At 45.9% G+C, this 16079-nt stretch overlaps 1 protein-coding gene across 7 annotated transcripts in view; it reads left to right on the top strand.

Moving 5' to 3' along the window:
- Positions 1–2064: 2064 nt before the first annotated feature.
- Positions 2065–16079, top strand: part of KLF7 (KLF transcription factor 7) — a 60219-nt gene continuing 46204 nt past the window's right edge. For 6 of the 7 annotated variants that reach the window (XR_002116594.2, XR_002116596.2, XR_002116595.2 and 3 more), the window contains exon 1: positions 2067–2524. Coding sequence is in view for 2 of the 7 variants with exons in the window: in XM_010713480.3 (XP_010711782.2) it covers positions 2423–2524 (102 nt within the window). In the remaining 5 variants the exon portion in view is untranslated. Of the gene's footprint in view, positions 2525–16079 lie in introns of all 7 variants that reach the window. The other variant, XM_085227855.1, reaches the window with a different exon arrangement.

Here is a 16079-nt window from a genome sequence, read left to right on the forward strand (position 1 = left end):
GCCTTCAGCAGGAAGTTCAAAATTGATGGACAGAAAGATTTTAAGTGACAATTCAAACCAGAGCTTTTTGGTGCAAGCATATGTGGCTGTCAGAGCAGAGGGAACTCCTGGGCTGTCTGCACACAGATGCTTGCAGGTAGACAGCTTTCCAATAAATCTAAGCACAAGCAATCCATGGCTCACACAGGCCACTGTTCTTGCACCGGTGTTAGAGGGACGGCTTGGCAATCAGAGCACTAAACAGCCAACTTAATCAAAGCATAGTTACGCTTAACAAGGACAGAATTATAGCACCAAAATGTTTTTCAGCCACAGGAATTACAGGATTTGAACATAAAGCGTATGTTTAAGTAGCTCGTGCTATAAATCTTTATTGCTTTTGTTCTTTTTCCTTGCCTAGGTCAGAGACAGCCTCTACATATGCATGTGGCCTTGTTCTGACAAGATTTTTAGGAGTGCTGCTTTTTGAAAGCTTCTTCTGGAACAGCTATTTCTTGCAAAGCCTCTCAGTACAGGAGCTGTGCTACAATACCCAGGTACTGCTCCTTACCAGATCTGACCACCTTAGATGAGTTTTCTGCTCTTCAAGGTGTCCCAGAAAAGCACTGCTGTGCCAGCTTGAGGCATGCCTGGAATTGGTAACAACTGCCTGGAGGACCTTCAGCATTGCTCACTGCGCTAACCTTCCCTCTCCTCTTCCTGCCAACATGCGCTTTGCCACCTTTGTGAGTGTATTTATGAGAAAGAGCAATTTATTATTCACATCCAGCTCTTCTGTGAGGATGAAAGCATTGGAGATAGCCACGCTATCAACAACCAACAGCTCCTGAGGTGCAGTGTGAGAAATGGGCATCCTTCCGAGCCTGGCCCCAGCCTGTGCTGAGCTCTTTGGCAGGAAGGAGCATGAAGGCAGGGTTCAAAGCCTGCATCCACACACGTGTTTCTGTGTAGGTGAAAAATGTTTTATGTGAAAAAACCCTCTGTCCAGTCTCTCCCAATTACTGGGGAGCAGCTTCAGTTCCCACTTTTCCTCCATATTTTGGCCCTCAAAATGAGGGTGCAGCACATACTGTTTTTTAAAAACAATGGCAACGCTGCCCATCAGCAGCTTGGAAAACACGTGCCTTAGTGCAGCCATTGTCATAGCTTTATTCTCAGAAGCACTCTTCAAAAGGGGCTTCTGTAACTGTTAGCACGGACTCGATCTTGGAAAAGGCAATTTGTCTTCATCACTAAGAAAGACAACGTACCACGAACTAATTAACACTGGTGAGTTCTGCCGCCTCACGTTCTCCCATCGGTCGGAGCAGGACACGTAGGATGAGGTGTGTCAGGGCCCCACACCAGTCCGCGCCAGCTGAGGCCCTGCAGCCGCACGGCGGGTGCCTGAAGCCAGCAGTGCGCGCAGATACCCCGCTGACGAGGAGCGGCGACGGCAGCGCGCTTCCCCCGCTCAGCGAGCGTTGCGCTCTGCCCCCTTAACAACAGCCTCACTGGTTGCTCTCTTCTTCAGAGGCCCCCAGCACGAAAGCAGCCCTCTCCCTGCCCAGCCACCCCGGCCTCCCCCGCGGGCCGCACGACCAGCGGCGGGGAGTGGCGCGGCGACCGCCCGCCCCGCAGCCGCTCAAGAGCGGCGGATTTCTGCTGAAAGCGGCAAAAGCCGCGAGCCCGAGGCGCGAGAGGAGCACCGCGCCGCCCCTCGCTCTACCGCCATCGTGCGCACCGCCGCCCCGTTATATAGCGCCCTAAAAATAGCTCGCCGCGCACCGCCCCGCGAGCCGCGGGGAGAAGGCGGGAGCCTCGCCACCAGCCAATCGACGAGCAGTCGGCGGCTAAGCCCCGCCCCCAAAGCATTCCTCGCGTTTCCATTGGACCGCCGTGACTTCGGGCGCGAGACGACCCCGCCCCCCCCGCCCCGCCGTTTACCCTACATGGTCACGCGTTGCCTGAGTGGGCTGCGCGCGGGGGGTGGGCGGGGCTGCCGTGAGGCGGCGGTGGCGGGCGGGGGGAGTCGGGCCGGGTTTGCTGAGGGAGGGTGAGAGGGAACTGGGCGGGGGGGGCCGAAAATAAAGCGGGGAGGGGGCGGGGAGGGCGGCGCGAGCGCGCATGGCCGCGGTGGTGGGGACGGGGACGGGGACGGGGACGGGGACGTGCCCCGGTGCGGCGGGCGCGGGGTGCTCGGAGCGCGGCCGCCTCGGCCCGGCCCCGCGTCCCCTCCGCGCTGACAGCCCGCCTCTCCTCTCCTCTCTTCTTTCTTTTTTTTTTTTTTTTTTTTTGAAGTGTGACTGAAACAAAACAAAGCAAAAGGGACGCTGGATCTATCATTGGTTGCTTTTCCTCCTCTTTTTTTTATGATCCCAAACACCCCCCTCCAGAGCAAACAAACACACACAAAGCAGAGCAGGGGCCGGCCGGCAGCAGCATGGATGTCTTGGCTAGTTATAGTATATTCCAGGAACTGCAGCTTGTCCACGACACCGGCTACTTCTCAGCTTTGCCATCCTTGGAGGAGAACTGGCAGCAGGTGAATGCTTTACGTTACTCCTGTAAATCTCTTAAGTGCAGGCAGTCGGTGCCTCGGGGCTGCGCTTCTGCCTTTATTTCATTTTTTGTTCTCTGATTCAGGCTTGGTTGTTTTCTTTTTGGTTTTCATTATTTTTTTTTTCATTTTTTTTCTTTTTTTCCGCGTGGGTAGAGCTGTACATCTCTCTTTGCCATGGCCAGCTGAGCAGCCCGTGCAGCCCTGCCTGCCCGCAGCTGTCCGAGCACCTGAGGCCCGGTGACAGCCGCCAGGTCTGCCTTTGTCACCACTCCTGCTTTTATTTCCTTTCGTTTTTGAGCTTAGTTTTTCTTTTTTTTCTTTTTTTTCGTTATTTTTGTTCTTTTAAGTGAAGCTGATCACTTCCAGCCAGTGCTGACAGCTGGCAGCTGGTGGAAACGGAGTAGATCATTCTTATTTTCAGGTAATTAGTACATGTCAATAAAAATCCTAGCTGAAAGCAGAAGCGGGGGCGGGCAGGTGCATGGAGGCAAAAGCTTTGAAGCTGAATTCTGTAAGCAGGGGGGCAACTCATTTTTATTCCTTTTTTCTTTCTTTTTTTTTTTTTTTTGGAACGTGAGGAGAAGTGCACGCTTCTCGCCGTGCCTTAAGACAATGCCTCCTCTGGCTTGTTCCCACCACCAGTGCCTTCTGGTTATATGCAGGAAGAATCAGAGTAGTTCTAAAGGTGGAAATTGAGTATTATGAATGCATTGAAATGATGACTGGTGACAGATAGAAGACGTGAAAAATTAACGATGAGCCCAAATGCATATACCTATAAATAGTTATCTGCCAGGATAGGGAAGAAAAGGGAAGGCAGCACTCCTCCCTGTATCCCTGTTTATGGAGGTGATTTTCTGGCAGAAGTGACACGCCAGTTGGAGTCCTCTAAACTGATGTCTCTTTAACAGAAAAAATGTGCTCGTGAGTAAGAATAGTGGAGTGTGGCTGGAATGACATGTGGTGCTAATGCCACGCACAGACCATGGCACCATCAGCTCAGAAATAATGGGCCACTGGTTTTTGTCTTGCAAGCACTCACATTAGTCTTGGCTAGTGTAATCGCAGTGTGTGTTAGTTCTCCAGCAAGTGACACTGTGGAACGTTTATTTAATTTTCTTTACAAGCATGTGTGCAGGGAGAAATGTGGCCAGTCAGGCTGTAGCTTTGTCATCTGGCTGTGCTGTGGCTGGATCTTTAAAGGTTTGCCCTAGTAAAATTGTTTTGGCTCCAGCCTTGTGTGTGTGTACACCTACAAGGGGTTTACTGACAGCTACGTGTGAACACATCCAGGATTTTATGTGCAAAATGACTGATTCCAACTTTGCTTTATCCTCCAAGGGGGTGGGGATGCTTTTGGTTATTAATATTCAGCTCGACATCCATGGTGGTCACATCTGCTTTCCTTTCATAATTTTAACATGCTAATTAAACTGAACAGGTTGATATAATTTCATAAAAAAATAATAATTTCATAGCATCGTTGTTGTTGGATGGGTTGCGTATTAGTAACAGCCTGAGAAGACCAAAGCGAGATAATCTGTTGACATAGCCAGCATGCTTTAGGCAGTAGTGAGCGTGATACTTTGTCTCCTGCTGCCTTCTTTTATGTGTGGCAGAGCAGTGGTTTGTTTGATACGGAACAAAGTATCTACCCGAGCCCACTTGTAGTGTTGCAGAATTGAAATGTAACACTTAACTGGTTAAACCCTTCTGACTCTCAGCATATTTGGAATGCAAAGTTGAGAAAAAATTACTATGTTTTCCCTTTCTTCCCCTCATATCTTCCAAACAGTGCCCAACGTTTCATAATACATCCTGTATTTACAATTTGTTTTTCTCCCCTGTTGCTGCCTGGACTCTCCTTGCAAACAATGGGGGAGCAAAGCTGGTGGATCGCTGGTGGCAGCAGCTGCCGTCACTGTACTGAGCATGCTGCCACATGGGCTTGGCAGACCCACTGACACAGAGACCCTGATTTCAGTCACTTGTGAACAGAGCCAGGTCTTAGGGATTTATTCACTTTGGGCAAACCGTAGCAGCTTTAGGACACACCACACGTGTGTGGGTGTGCTCCTGAAGGCATTCCTAAAAGCTGTCAGGACAGTGACCAATCCTCATAGGAAGCATTGAGGCTGAGGACAGCAGCTTTAGTTCTGAGCAAAGGTGCTTGAATGGGTCTTGCCTCCACTCCCATGAAGATCTCTAGTGCAAGACCTGAGTTCCATGGCGGCTGCAAAGCAGTGCTTTTGACAGCAGCAAAGCCATGTCCCCAGGAGATTACTTCAAAGTCTCTTAAATTGAGGGAAGTAGTTGTGTGGGTCAAGAGCGGGCTTCCTGGTCAAGCTATGAGCTCAGTTTGTTCTGTGATTATCAGGCTGTTGGCCCTCTATGGAAAGGGGTTAGTCCATGCCAATTGCTGCTGCTAGAAGTAGAGTCTCTTCCAATACTATAAAAGACGTGCATGCCCCACTGAAAATTTGAGAGCACTCTGGCATCAGTGTTGCCACAGTCCTGACTCCCTGTTCTCCTGACTCTGGATCATGCTTTTATAGCTGAGGATTTCACAGCTGGGCAGTTGCTCATATTTCCGATTGTGAAACACCGTCGCTCAGAGAGGGCACTGACAGGCAGCAACAGGCAGGTTGCTAAATGCTTGCATGTGGTCAGCTGATCTCTCCCTTTTTCCCTTCCCACTACAAGAGAAACGTGAGCAAGTTTGGCATTTACACATTTGACAGCATTGGAGCTGAATGAGAGCAGCCCAAAATACGTACAACACAAGTGAATTTTGTCATCTCTTCCTTCCTACGTTTCCTTTTCAGGAGGAAAAAAATACAAAAAAAACCATCACTCCATCCCAGACATATTTTACATAATAAAAGTAGAAATACCTGGATTGAAGCTGGAACTGAATCCATGATGTGTTTTGCATTATTTTAAAACAGATGTTGGTGGGAAAGGAGGAGGTTTGGGTTTTAGGCAAGAAAATGCTTGGTTTTACTGTGTCAGCTTTGGCTGTCCTCCTTCAGCTGAAGAGCTTGTGAGGTTAGGAGTGTTTTGGAATGGAGGTTGGGATCTAATAAGTCACACAGCTTCATCAGGAGAGGGAGAACTTTGTTTAGTCTCTTCAAGCAGCATTGCACAGCCACAGCACTAGAAGAGATAAAAGAAAGAGGTGGGTTGTGCTTTGAAAAATCAGGCGTTTGCTGTACACCAGCTGGCTGGTATCTCAGTATCTGTCTGTTTCTGCCTGATGCTCCATCCTTGCAGTAATGTGAACCGTCTGGGCTGCTCTCATCCCTGTGAGCTGACTCCGCATTTCAGAATCCATCTGGAGGTAGATTTCAGCACTTGTGTGGCTGCTGCCCTGCAGCATGAGCTCTGGTCACACGCCATGGCTCACCAGGAGTAGGTGTCTGATGTGGCATCCTCGAGACTGGGATCAAGCTGCAAGGAGAGCAGCACGAGGCTGGGGAGTACCCTGTGGCTCTGCACAGAAGGAAGCAGGCAGAAGGCTGGTTTTGAGGGAGGTGGCTGCAAGGAGTGTATCCCATGGAACTGCACGTGGTCCCACCGTCAGTGGGCTGGGCTGTAAAGTAATGACTGGCAGGAGCTGGACCTGGGGCTTCAGCCTGTTCCTTGTGCTGTGCCCTCACAGCAGTGTTTGAGGGGTCATTAAAAGATCAACGTGCAGAGAGCATCTCCAGTAATTGGATATGTCTCTTCTAAATGCGGCATTTCAAACTTCAAACTGCCCCTACTATCCTGTCCCTTTGGAGGTCTCTGGACTCATCATCCCTCTGTGGAGAAGAGGTCTTGTGGAATATATTTAGGGGCTCTCTTCATTTTCTGTGAGCATGTGATTTTCAGGGCACAATAGGCAGGTAGCTGCACAGGGCCAGTGTGTGTGTGGTTGATTAAGCAGTTTAAAATGCAGGTTTTGAGTGTCATATTCTGGTGTATACTGCAAGACAGCCAGCCTTTCCTATGTGTGTCATTGGGCAAAACAGATCTTGTTGGTGAGAATAGCACTGCATCGTTGAACTGATGTTTCCTCTTTCCTTGACTGACCCAGTTGCTCTCAATTGCAGCAAGTCCTGATCCTTCGAAGGGGGATGTACGTTTCCTGAAAGCATAGAATCAAGGAAACCTTTGTTTTGCCTTTGAGTCTGTGGTAGAGCCTTCTTTGTGTATTTTTAATCAAGTCTTTAAGCCTCATTTTATCTTTTTCTGAAATGACTGACACCAATGATGCTGAGGTACGGTGTTTGTGGGGTGGGGAGGTTGAAATGACCCATCCTCGCAGAGGGCCTGGAGATCCCAGTGCTGTGTGAGAGCAGAGAATTCCAAAGTGGCTAATCTAGTAGAACTCTTACATCTTAATGCTGACTTCCACTTCTCAGACAGGATCATTTTCAGGCCTATAGGAAAAGTTTCCATGCTACTGGAATGGCATAAATGGAAAACATTCCTGCCTCCCCATCATCTCCATTGTTCTAGTTTAATGGCATAGTTGGCTGCTACATAAACTAAAACATCTCTTTTAATATTGCTATTTCATCTTGGTTCCAGTCACAGTGCAACACATTTCTGAAGTGCTTATAGTACATCATACCTCTAGAGAATAACGTGCAGAAATGGTTGACTTCCAAGAACAGCCACATGTGTAAGGCAGTGTATTTCAGACTTGAGCACCAGTCTATGCTCTCTGCTTGCTCCATGTGCTGAAAGCAAGCTCCTGTCATCCTGTAGAAGGAGATGGAGAAAAAGGAAAGACAAACTGGAAACTGCTGTCTGTATTTTTTCTGATTCCCCTTAATTACAGAATCTGCTGTTATAAATTATTAAAGTATTGTGAAAGTGTAGAGCCCTGCAATCCATGTTACAACTGTTAAATAGTTGACTGTGTGTGTGACTTATGGCAAGTGATTTTGAAATGGGGTATATGCCTGTAAGCAATAGACAATCATGTGGATACTGAACTTCAATATGCTTCTCACTTGTTTGGGATGTTTTAACCCTTGCACCTCTCAACCCACCCACGTCTTTATGTTATAATAGGCAGTACATAGATTTGAGTAGGCTACAAAAATATCAAGATATGTAGCCAGTCTGCAATGCAGTACTTCCATGTGGAAGCAGCAGAAGCCCTTCAGTATAATGCAGTAATTACACACTGAAGTTTCTGAGCTTAGAGGACAATGTTTTTTTTTCTGGATACTGCCATATTTTTGAGACCTTGTCCAATATCTTTCCACTGAGAAACATCCAGTGCTTTGGTTCTCCATTCTGCACTGGAACACGTGGTACAGGAATGTAAGAAGGAAGCTGTTTCTGTATGACTGTAGCTGCACGTGGCCAACTTTGGTTGCGTTTGTCCTTAGAAAAAAAGGATGTTACTCACTGGTGGAGCAGTGCTGGTGTTCAGTATGTTCAGCAGTTGTGTAATAGTACACCTCATATCAAATCTGTCACATCCTGCAAAAGGGAAGAAATACTTACTATCACAACACTCAAAACCTCCTAAAAATTATTCACAGGTATTTTAATTGATGGAAGTTTTATTTTAGATGGTAAAGCTGGATTCTGGAGAATTAATAAAGGTTTTCAAGAGTGATGCCAAACCCCTCTTACTTTCCTCTCTGTTCCTCCCTTGTTATGCTAGATAAGGTACAGAGTACAGATCTGATTAAAGTATATTCCCAAGCTTGATGCTGTTATGTTTGAGACCATCCCAGTTTTCTTCTGTTGACTTCAGTCTTGATAGGCACTACGCTTGTTGGAATGTCTGAGTTGAGTACTCTCTTGGCTGTGTTTCCTTCCAAGTGTTGCCACTTCAACACTTCTAAAGTCATGTGCTTGGTTCACAAAGCACTGAGATGGTCTTTAAAGACACGGGCTTTAAAAAAAACTGTGATATTCCTTCTACTTTTCTTGTTTCTGAGCCATACCCTGTGGTCTTTTGTTTTTTAAAATAAAAAAGCTGGTTACTTGATTCCAGCAGCATTAAGAAAATGCTTCTATTGTCTAAGCTTGAGAGACATGAGCATGGAGATATATGTATACATCCCTGCATGTGCCTGCTAGCCAGACTGCTCTTGCAATCCCTGGTCTTGGCAGCAGCTGGTGGGGAGGGCTGCCTGTAAGAGCAGAGTCTGCATCTCTTCTCTTTTCCTAGAGGAAATTGTTTGAGCCTTTGTGCTCCGGGGTAGTTAGACATCTTGGATTGCATCAGGGTGCCAAACCTCTCCTTGGTTCTTCAGTTATAAGACAAGTTGGCAGCTCTTTGCTTCTCCTGCAGATGCTGCGAGGGTCACTTTTAGAGGCGTAGGGTGCTCAGGAAAGTTGCTGGGCAAGAGGGGCTGCGCCAGATCCAGTCACCCCATCCCATGGGATGAAAGCACATGGCAGCTGAGAGCCCTCTCTGGCTGTGTGATCACCTCCGTGAAATAGTGTAGATAAATAGCAGAAAGTTAACCTTAACACCCCCCCCCCCCCGGGGTCTGTGGTATATTTGAGACAACTGGTGCACAGTGCTAATGCTACCTCATCTTGGTTTTTAGAAAGTGGACAAACGGGAGTTGGGTGTAAGAAACTTGGACAGAAAGGCAAGGATTTGTTTATTTTTAACGTTTTATTATTGTTCACTGTATTGGTGAGCTGCTCTGGTGCTCTTGATTATTTTAAACAGGTACCTGCTCTCTCTTTGTTCTCACACGAAGGATCCTTTCCAATCCAGAGCATTTCCGCTCAGTGCAACTGTGTATTCATTACACGTGTTGTTGTTTAGAGAACCATTAAGATGCATGTGGTATACTTTACAATGTACACTAAAGAGTCTGAGTCACGCACAGACAGCGTATTAGTGCTTGGTGAAGGTCCCACAGACATACGCATTTAAGTGTCATAATGGTTTTGAACACGGGGCTTATAGACCATGTCTGACACATCCTAATCCTGTTGGTTATTTGCCAGTGTTGTGGACCTGCGTGCAAAGCTAGGGCTTAAATCACACGAGGGTGCCAACAGCCCCTGCTCAGCAAGGGGTAGGGAGGTAGCCGGGAACAGAAGCGAGTCTGGGAGACAATGTGATTGATGGGGGGGCATGCAAAGGAGAAGGACGCTGGCTTGTGAGAGGCTTTTCTGAGAGAGTCCAATTCGTGTCCTGATTTACAAATCCTGCCCTTAAATTTATAGCCTCTCAAGGTCGATTTTAAATGCATGCTGGCATAAGGTTGACATTTGACCGTGATGGAGCTTGTAAATCAACGTGCTTTGACATGAACTGCAATCAGTGAAATTATCTCCATCTATATAATTAAAAAATAAATAAATGCCGTAAGCAAGGTTTGTGCTTTTTGGATGGGATCATCTTGCCCACCTGCTGTCTTTGCAGCTCTTGCACTGCAACATCCTTCCCATGCAACTGAGTAAAGTGACTGGAAATCAAAGTGAAAGCGACTGTTTGGATTGTGTAGTGAGGAAAATGCATGCAGCGTGACAAGTAAATTAGATTTAAAAATGCTTTCACTACTAATAGGCTACTATGCTCTTAGGCATTTGGTTTTAATCCTGACTCTTCAGTGGGCATGCTTCATTTCCAAGAAGAAGGAGAGTTCTTGGGTTCAAACATTTGCAGTTTCTACCCCTTGCTGACTTGTCTTGCCTCCTGCCTGGGAGGGGAATCGGCATCAAGCTTTGTACTGAGGGGTGAGGTAGGGGACTGCCTGTAATTGTCTTTGTGTTTCACTGGTGCTGAATGGAAAACAAAGGTTCCAGCAAGCAAGGGCCATAGTGAGAATGTTTGGTAAGTGGAGGAGAAGAAGGGGAGAGAGCTGCTCCTGTCTGCTTGCTTTTTACACTCTCATCACAGCCTTAGTTGTGATGTTAGAGACTGATCACTTTTTCTGCTCGATTCAGATCTGCCCCTTCACATAACCTCTTGGGTGTGTTAAACTTTAGGTGATGATGTGGTGGTTCCAAAACTCATGTATTCTAACAAAACACTATAGATTTTATATATATATATATTTTTATATATATATATATATTTTCCAGCTGGAGACTGCTTGGTAGCAAATGTTTCAACCAGGGCTACGTTCTAGAGGCTTTCCTCAGGGCCTGTCCCTATTTCTGATGTGAGAGGCTTAGTTTGGCACCAAGTCTGCTTTGCTGTCCTGTGGCTCTCAGATTTGGTTCATTTTTCCCACCCAGTATCAATTTGCCTAATAAAAGATATCTGGGCTCATTGCAGCCTGTGACTCTTGAGCACTGCAAGCACAGCACCACATGATGCCATAAGCAATGTCTGACTGCTTCTGGTCCATAACCTGGAGGTACAAATCTGAGGCATACAGATGCATGAGGTGTGCAACAGCTGTGCAGCCACATATCTCCATCACCTCCTTAGAGCTGCTGGTCACTTCTTCCCATTCAGCTCTGTTCATACAGAACTCCTCACAGCCAGGTGCAAGGTGCTTTGTCATCTTTTGGGTGAGGGTTCTGTGCTCATCCTGCCTGGGCACTCCGGCTCACTGCTGGTTCTGAGGTGCTTCACATCCTAGAGTACAGTGACTCAGGGGCTTTGATCTTTTTCTTGTGGCTGCACAGTGGCTTAAAGAGTCACAGCCCTGCTGTGCTTGCTGTCTGCTTCTTACTAGTGAAAAGCACTTCATGATCCTTGTTTGGAGGTTGTTTTCTTCTTTTCTTTCTTTTGGCCTCCCATGTCAGCCTGGAAAATTTACACTGCTCTGAAGGAAATGTTCCACTCATCTGCAAGCTACTACAGCTGCTGCATGAGTAATAAAATAAGAAAGGGAGGGAGAGAGGAGAAGAAAGATGGGAGCTGGTGTTTCATATGGAAAGCATCAGGACAGAAATGGCTTTGTTTCCGACACGTGGACAGTGGGAGAGGCTGCGTTTGCTGCTCAATGGAAAGTCTGTGCCAGTGAAAAGAGACCTCCCTCATCAGTGACCAGATCAGCTGAGGAGAAATGTCAGTGTCTCTTTTTTAAAATTTGTCTACATTTTAAAATAATAAAGGAAAAGCAGGTGGGCACTGGAATGACTGGTGGAGATTGTGACCAGTTTGGGCAAAACAGCTCTTTTCCATCCTGCATGCTGCTGCTATCCCAGTCACAGCTGTTCATAAGCTGTGCCAGCATTTCAGAATGGATGTGAACATCGAAAGGTTGCTGTATTTCGGGCAAGGTGCTCATTGTTTTTATGTGGTTTTGGTTTGTGGTCTTTTGGGCTAGTGTAAAGTTGTGTTTGTAGGCTTTCCTAGACATTTGAGGAAACCAGAAGCTTGTTTTTGGTGTTAAGAAACACGCTTCTGGTGTAACTGGAAGCCTCTGGTGTTGGAGTTTTAAGAAACAGGTGAAGGAGCAGGAGGAGTTGCAGTCACATAGCGAGAGGAAGGGGGGTTTTTGTCTGATTAGTCCAGGAGAAAACTATCAGAGATCTCCTATCTTGAAAGAAGAGGTTGAGGCTTCAAGTGCTGACCCAGCCCAATGAAAAGACTGTAAGGTGCTTCTGTAGTTGTTGCGGAATTTTAGGATAAGTGCATGTCACCTGGTATCGTACAAGAACAGCCTACGGTAGGAAAACTAATCTTTCAAGAGTCAAATGCCTGTTCAGCTGGATGCTGAATGATTCCTAGGTTGAAGACTCCACTGGGACTGTGTCAGATGGATTTTCTTCATACTGTGAAAGCTAGATCAACTGCGAGGCCTTATAATTTAAGATTTTCTTTGAGCAAGCTGCATCTCTCATCAGATGTTATACTGTGAAAAGGAGGGAATTTCTGTCTCCTTTCTTTTTCTGTACGCTTAAGTGAAAAAGGTTAAGAAAACCTTTGACATCTGGTTCTGAACTTCTTTTTCTCTGTTTAAAAGGGAAAAATAATTCTCACATCACATGAGGGTTTTGGATGAGTTGGTGAGTCAGATCCTGGCTGATGCAAACTGATGCAGATCTGCCAAAGTCACAGTGGTGATACACAGATTTGCACTGGCCCAGCATCTACAAAGTCACTTGACACTTTGGAGGAGAATGGTCTATACAAATCCTGAATATTGTCAGGATGTGGAATAAATACCAGGATATGGGCACAAAGCAGCACACCCATTTTAATGATTTGATTAAAACAATATTGCTGCTCTATGGCTCTCATAAATGTGCTTCAAATGTTATCGGGGGAGGAGATTGTCTCAAGAGCCATAATGAGAGGATACATTTTTTTCAAATGTTGTGCAGTAGTAAGTTATGCCCTGACTGTATTGGCTTATTTCTGTTTTATAGTGAGTGTGGCCTTAGGCATCTTATAAATACTGTTTCTCCTCCTACTTTCAGCTAATATATAACGGAAACTCTGCTGGAAAGAAATTTCTCTCCGTTAAAAAGTGTCTATGAAACAGGATGCAGCATGGTTCATTTGCTTTGTTTTTTCAAATGAAGAAAGCATGGAGATGGGAAGGAAATAGATGTTTCTAAGCTTTAAACATGCTCTCCCCAGCACTGCAAAGTAGGATGATACCTGCTGTGGGCTTTGCTCCTCCCAGGACAGTGATACCTGTCTGGGAAACAAAGACAGGTGAGAGAGGTCGTGCAGTGCCATGACATGGAGAGAGTGTGGGGCTGAATTCTTCCTGCAGATTGGCCTCTGAGGTTGAGAAAGATCATAGGAGAGTTGATGTTCAGCATGGGGGCGATCTGAATGGCAAATTCTGAAGACAAATGAGATTGAAGAGCAGAGTGCACAGAACAGAGTACACATGGTGAAAAGGCACTACCTTTGTCCAACATCAATTAACTGTGCATATAAACAGATTCGGTCCATTGCTAATTTCTGATTTTCTAAATTGCTAATCAGCAGTTCTACTAATTCAGAAATTTCTAATCCTGAAATGAGCACAGAAAATGTAATCTCTTTTACATCATAAAATTCTTTTGCCTAGATGCCAGTTCTTACTGTATGCCCTAGTGCATCTTCCTCATCTCATTGGAAATCCATCTAGTGTGAGACCCTGCTTTCCTTGGGAGCACGGACTAAAACCCCACTTGGGGAAAGAATATCTAAAAGCCTGTTTTCCTTCCTACTTGAATTAAATTTCTTGCTGTCCTGTATTCTCTCATTTGTCCATGAGCAACTCCATTGCTTTGTTTGGTTTCATATCCAATCCATAAAAGAATGAAGTGATGCTTTTTACCATCTTTATCTATATTAACTCTTTCAAGCATTTTCATCTAAATGTAGAGTGAGACTTCCTCTCACTGACTGGAGATTATAATACTGACTGTGCGGCAGACATGAAAAATAGTAATAAATGTGCATGTCTCTTTCAATTTTGTCATGTTTTCCATCTTGGTGTTCCTTCCAGTTTTCCTGTATATCTGATACTAAGAATGTGTCCTCCAAACCATATTGCTCCTTGCTGTCTTCTGCTCAGATCTCTTTTCAGCCCAGCTGTATCTCAGCTTTGTAGTTAGTGTGTGTGTGCTCTGTTGCTATTTCTTCTATAAATGCATTAATTTATCTTTCTCCAAATTCAGTCTCAAGGATTTGGTTCCCTGCCCTATGTGTGTTTCTTTACATACACTCTCTCTCTGGTGACATCACAAAACAAACAAACAAAGACCCCGAAACTGTAGCATTTACTCTTTATGCCCTTTTCCCTGCTTTCTTCACAGTGGAAGCTTTTTATCAGTTTCCTTAGTTTTCTGGGTTGTTTTTATTAAGATGTCTTTTATATCAGGGGCTGCAACCCATCAAGTAAATGGAAACAACAACAACAAAAAAAATGATGTCAAGTTTTGTTTGTTTGCTTAATGAAACAGATCAAAACTCAAGTGGATGAAGTCAAAATGGTGTTAATGATTGGACGTGATGGTAGCTGATCAGAGTGGCTATTGACAGCAGACAATGGAAAACCTCAGTACTTTAGTGTCTAAAGACAAATAGAAGTATGGGTTTGAAAACTGCATGGTTAATAGTGATGGGAAGAGTAGGGCTGCCATGAATTACTGCCTCTTGTTCAGAAAACAGTGTATGTGTGCCAAAAGCAGAAGGTCACTGGTTTTTGTGATCATGGCTCATCAGAAAAGCTGCTTGAATTTCTGTGACACCTGACACACCTCTGTTCTGCCCCTCAGCAAAGGGAGCAGTGTGGGCAGGGTCCCAGCACCACCTAGGAGGTGGCCCCTCTTGGTGGCCTGGGGCAAGGTGGCTCCACAGGACCGTGGGAGAGCATGTTGGACCTGCAGCACCCTCATGCTGATCCTGCAGCAGAGGAAAGATGCTGCCGTCAGTGTGAGGAGCTTGGAAGGCATCATTGGGAGCGTATATTTTCCTGGATTCACTCTGTGAAGCTGTGAACATGTTTCTGAGTGCTGGCTGCCATTAAGAAACCTTCCTGGTGTTTCCACCAGCTCGCTGCATGGCCCCAATCCTTGCAACACAGAAGGGCACCATTTCCACCTCCTCCGCAGCTGTTGTTGCTGAGTCAGTGCTGGGCAGGCAGCTCGGCCTTGTCCCAAGGCTGCTGGAAGCAATGGAAATAATTCCCTCGCATCCAAGTGGGTTCTGGACTGGACCCAAGAGAGGCAGCACTGGTATGTCCTGACTGCGCCACCGTAAAGGAGGATTTGAGGAAGCTGCTAGCAGGAGGCATGCTTGAGATGCAGGGAAGCACTGAGTGCCATGAGACCTTCCTAGTCTGTTTGTCTGCTTTGCTGCTTTTAGCCATTGCTGCTCCTTTGGGGCAGCTCAGGATGCTCGCAGAGGAGGCTTGCAAAGAAGTATTTTCCTGGTGTTTTGGAGGATGTGTGATTCCCCTTCCTTCCTGCACAGGAGGAATGCTGCTCAACCCATGGAGTCTGCTGGGGTTGTAACAAAGCAGTAGGGCCTCACTGGATAGTAATGAGCATCACAGCTGGTTGTGTGCTGCAGAGCTGTGACGGTTTTCTCTAGGTTGTGCTTCTGTGAAAACTGTTCACAAAAACTGTGATCTTTCTCCTCTTTTTTTTTTTTCTTTTCTTTCTTCCAGCAAGTGTGAGAGGATACAAAATAACATGTTAATCAATGCTCAGCTGGCCTGTGGGGCTGTAACTGTGTTCTTTTAGAAGTGCAGGTAGCAAGGTGTACAAAACAGAGTCTTGCCTGGGAATTAGCAGCTTTCTCAAGCACAAGCGTTCCACGGACAGTACAGAGGTGAGCACCATTTAGGAATGTTTGTGCAGAACACAAGGACTGTAAAGAAGTAGGTTCTGCACAGTGTGCTGTTGCAGATGTTCTCGCAGACAAGCATGTAAAAAGCCAAATGTTTTAATGAAAATTAAGGAGTAAAAGCGAAGAAAGGACCTGCTACAATTAGGCACCACATGACATCGTCCTTATGAGCTGATGGCGTGATTGCATTGCTCCACATCACTGGTGTATTATTCCACTTAATGACTTCCAGGTGGAATTGAAAAAAGAAGTGTGTGCAGAAAATCCTCTTTCTGTTGAGATACTAATCAATACAAAAGTTTAAGT

Source organism: Meleagris gallopavo, chromosome 7 (assembly GCF_905368555.1).
Source record: "Meleagris gallopavo chromosome 7, MGAL_WU_HG_1.1, whole genome shotgun sequence".
NCBI classification, from domain to species: Eukaryota; Metazoa; Chordata; class Aves; order Galliformes; family Phasianidae; genus Meleagris; species Meleagris gallopavo.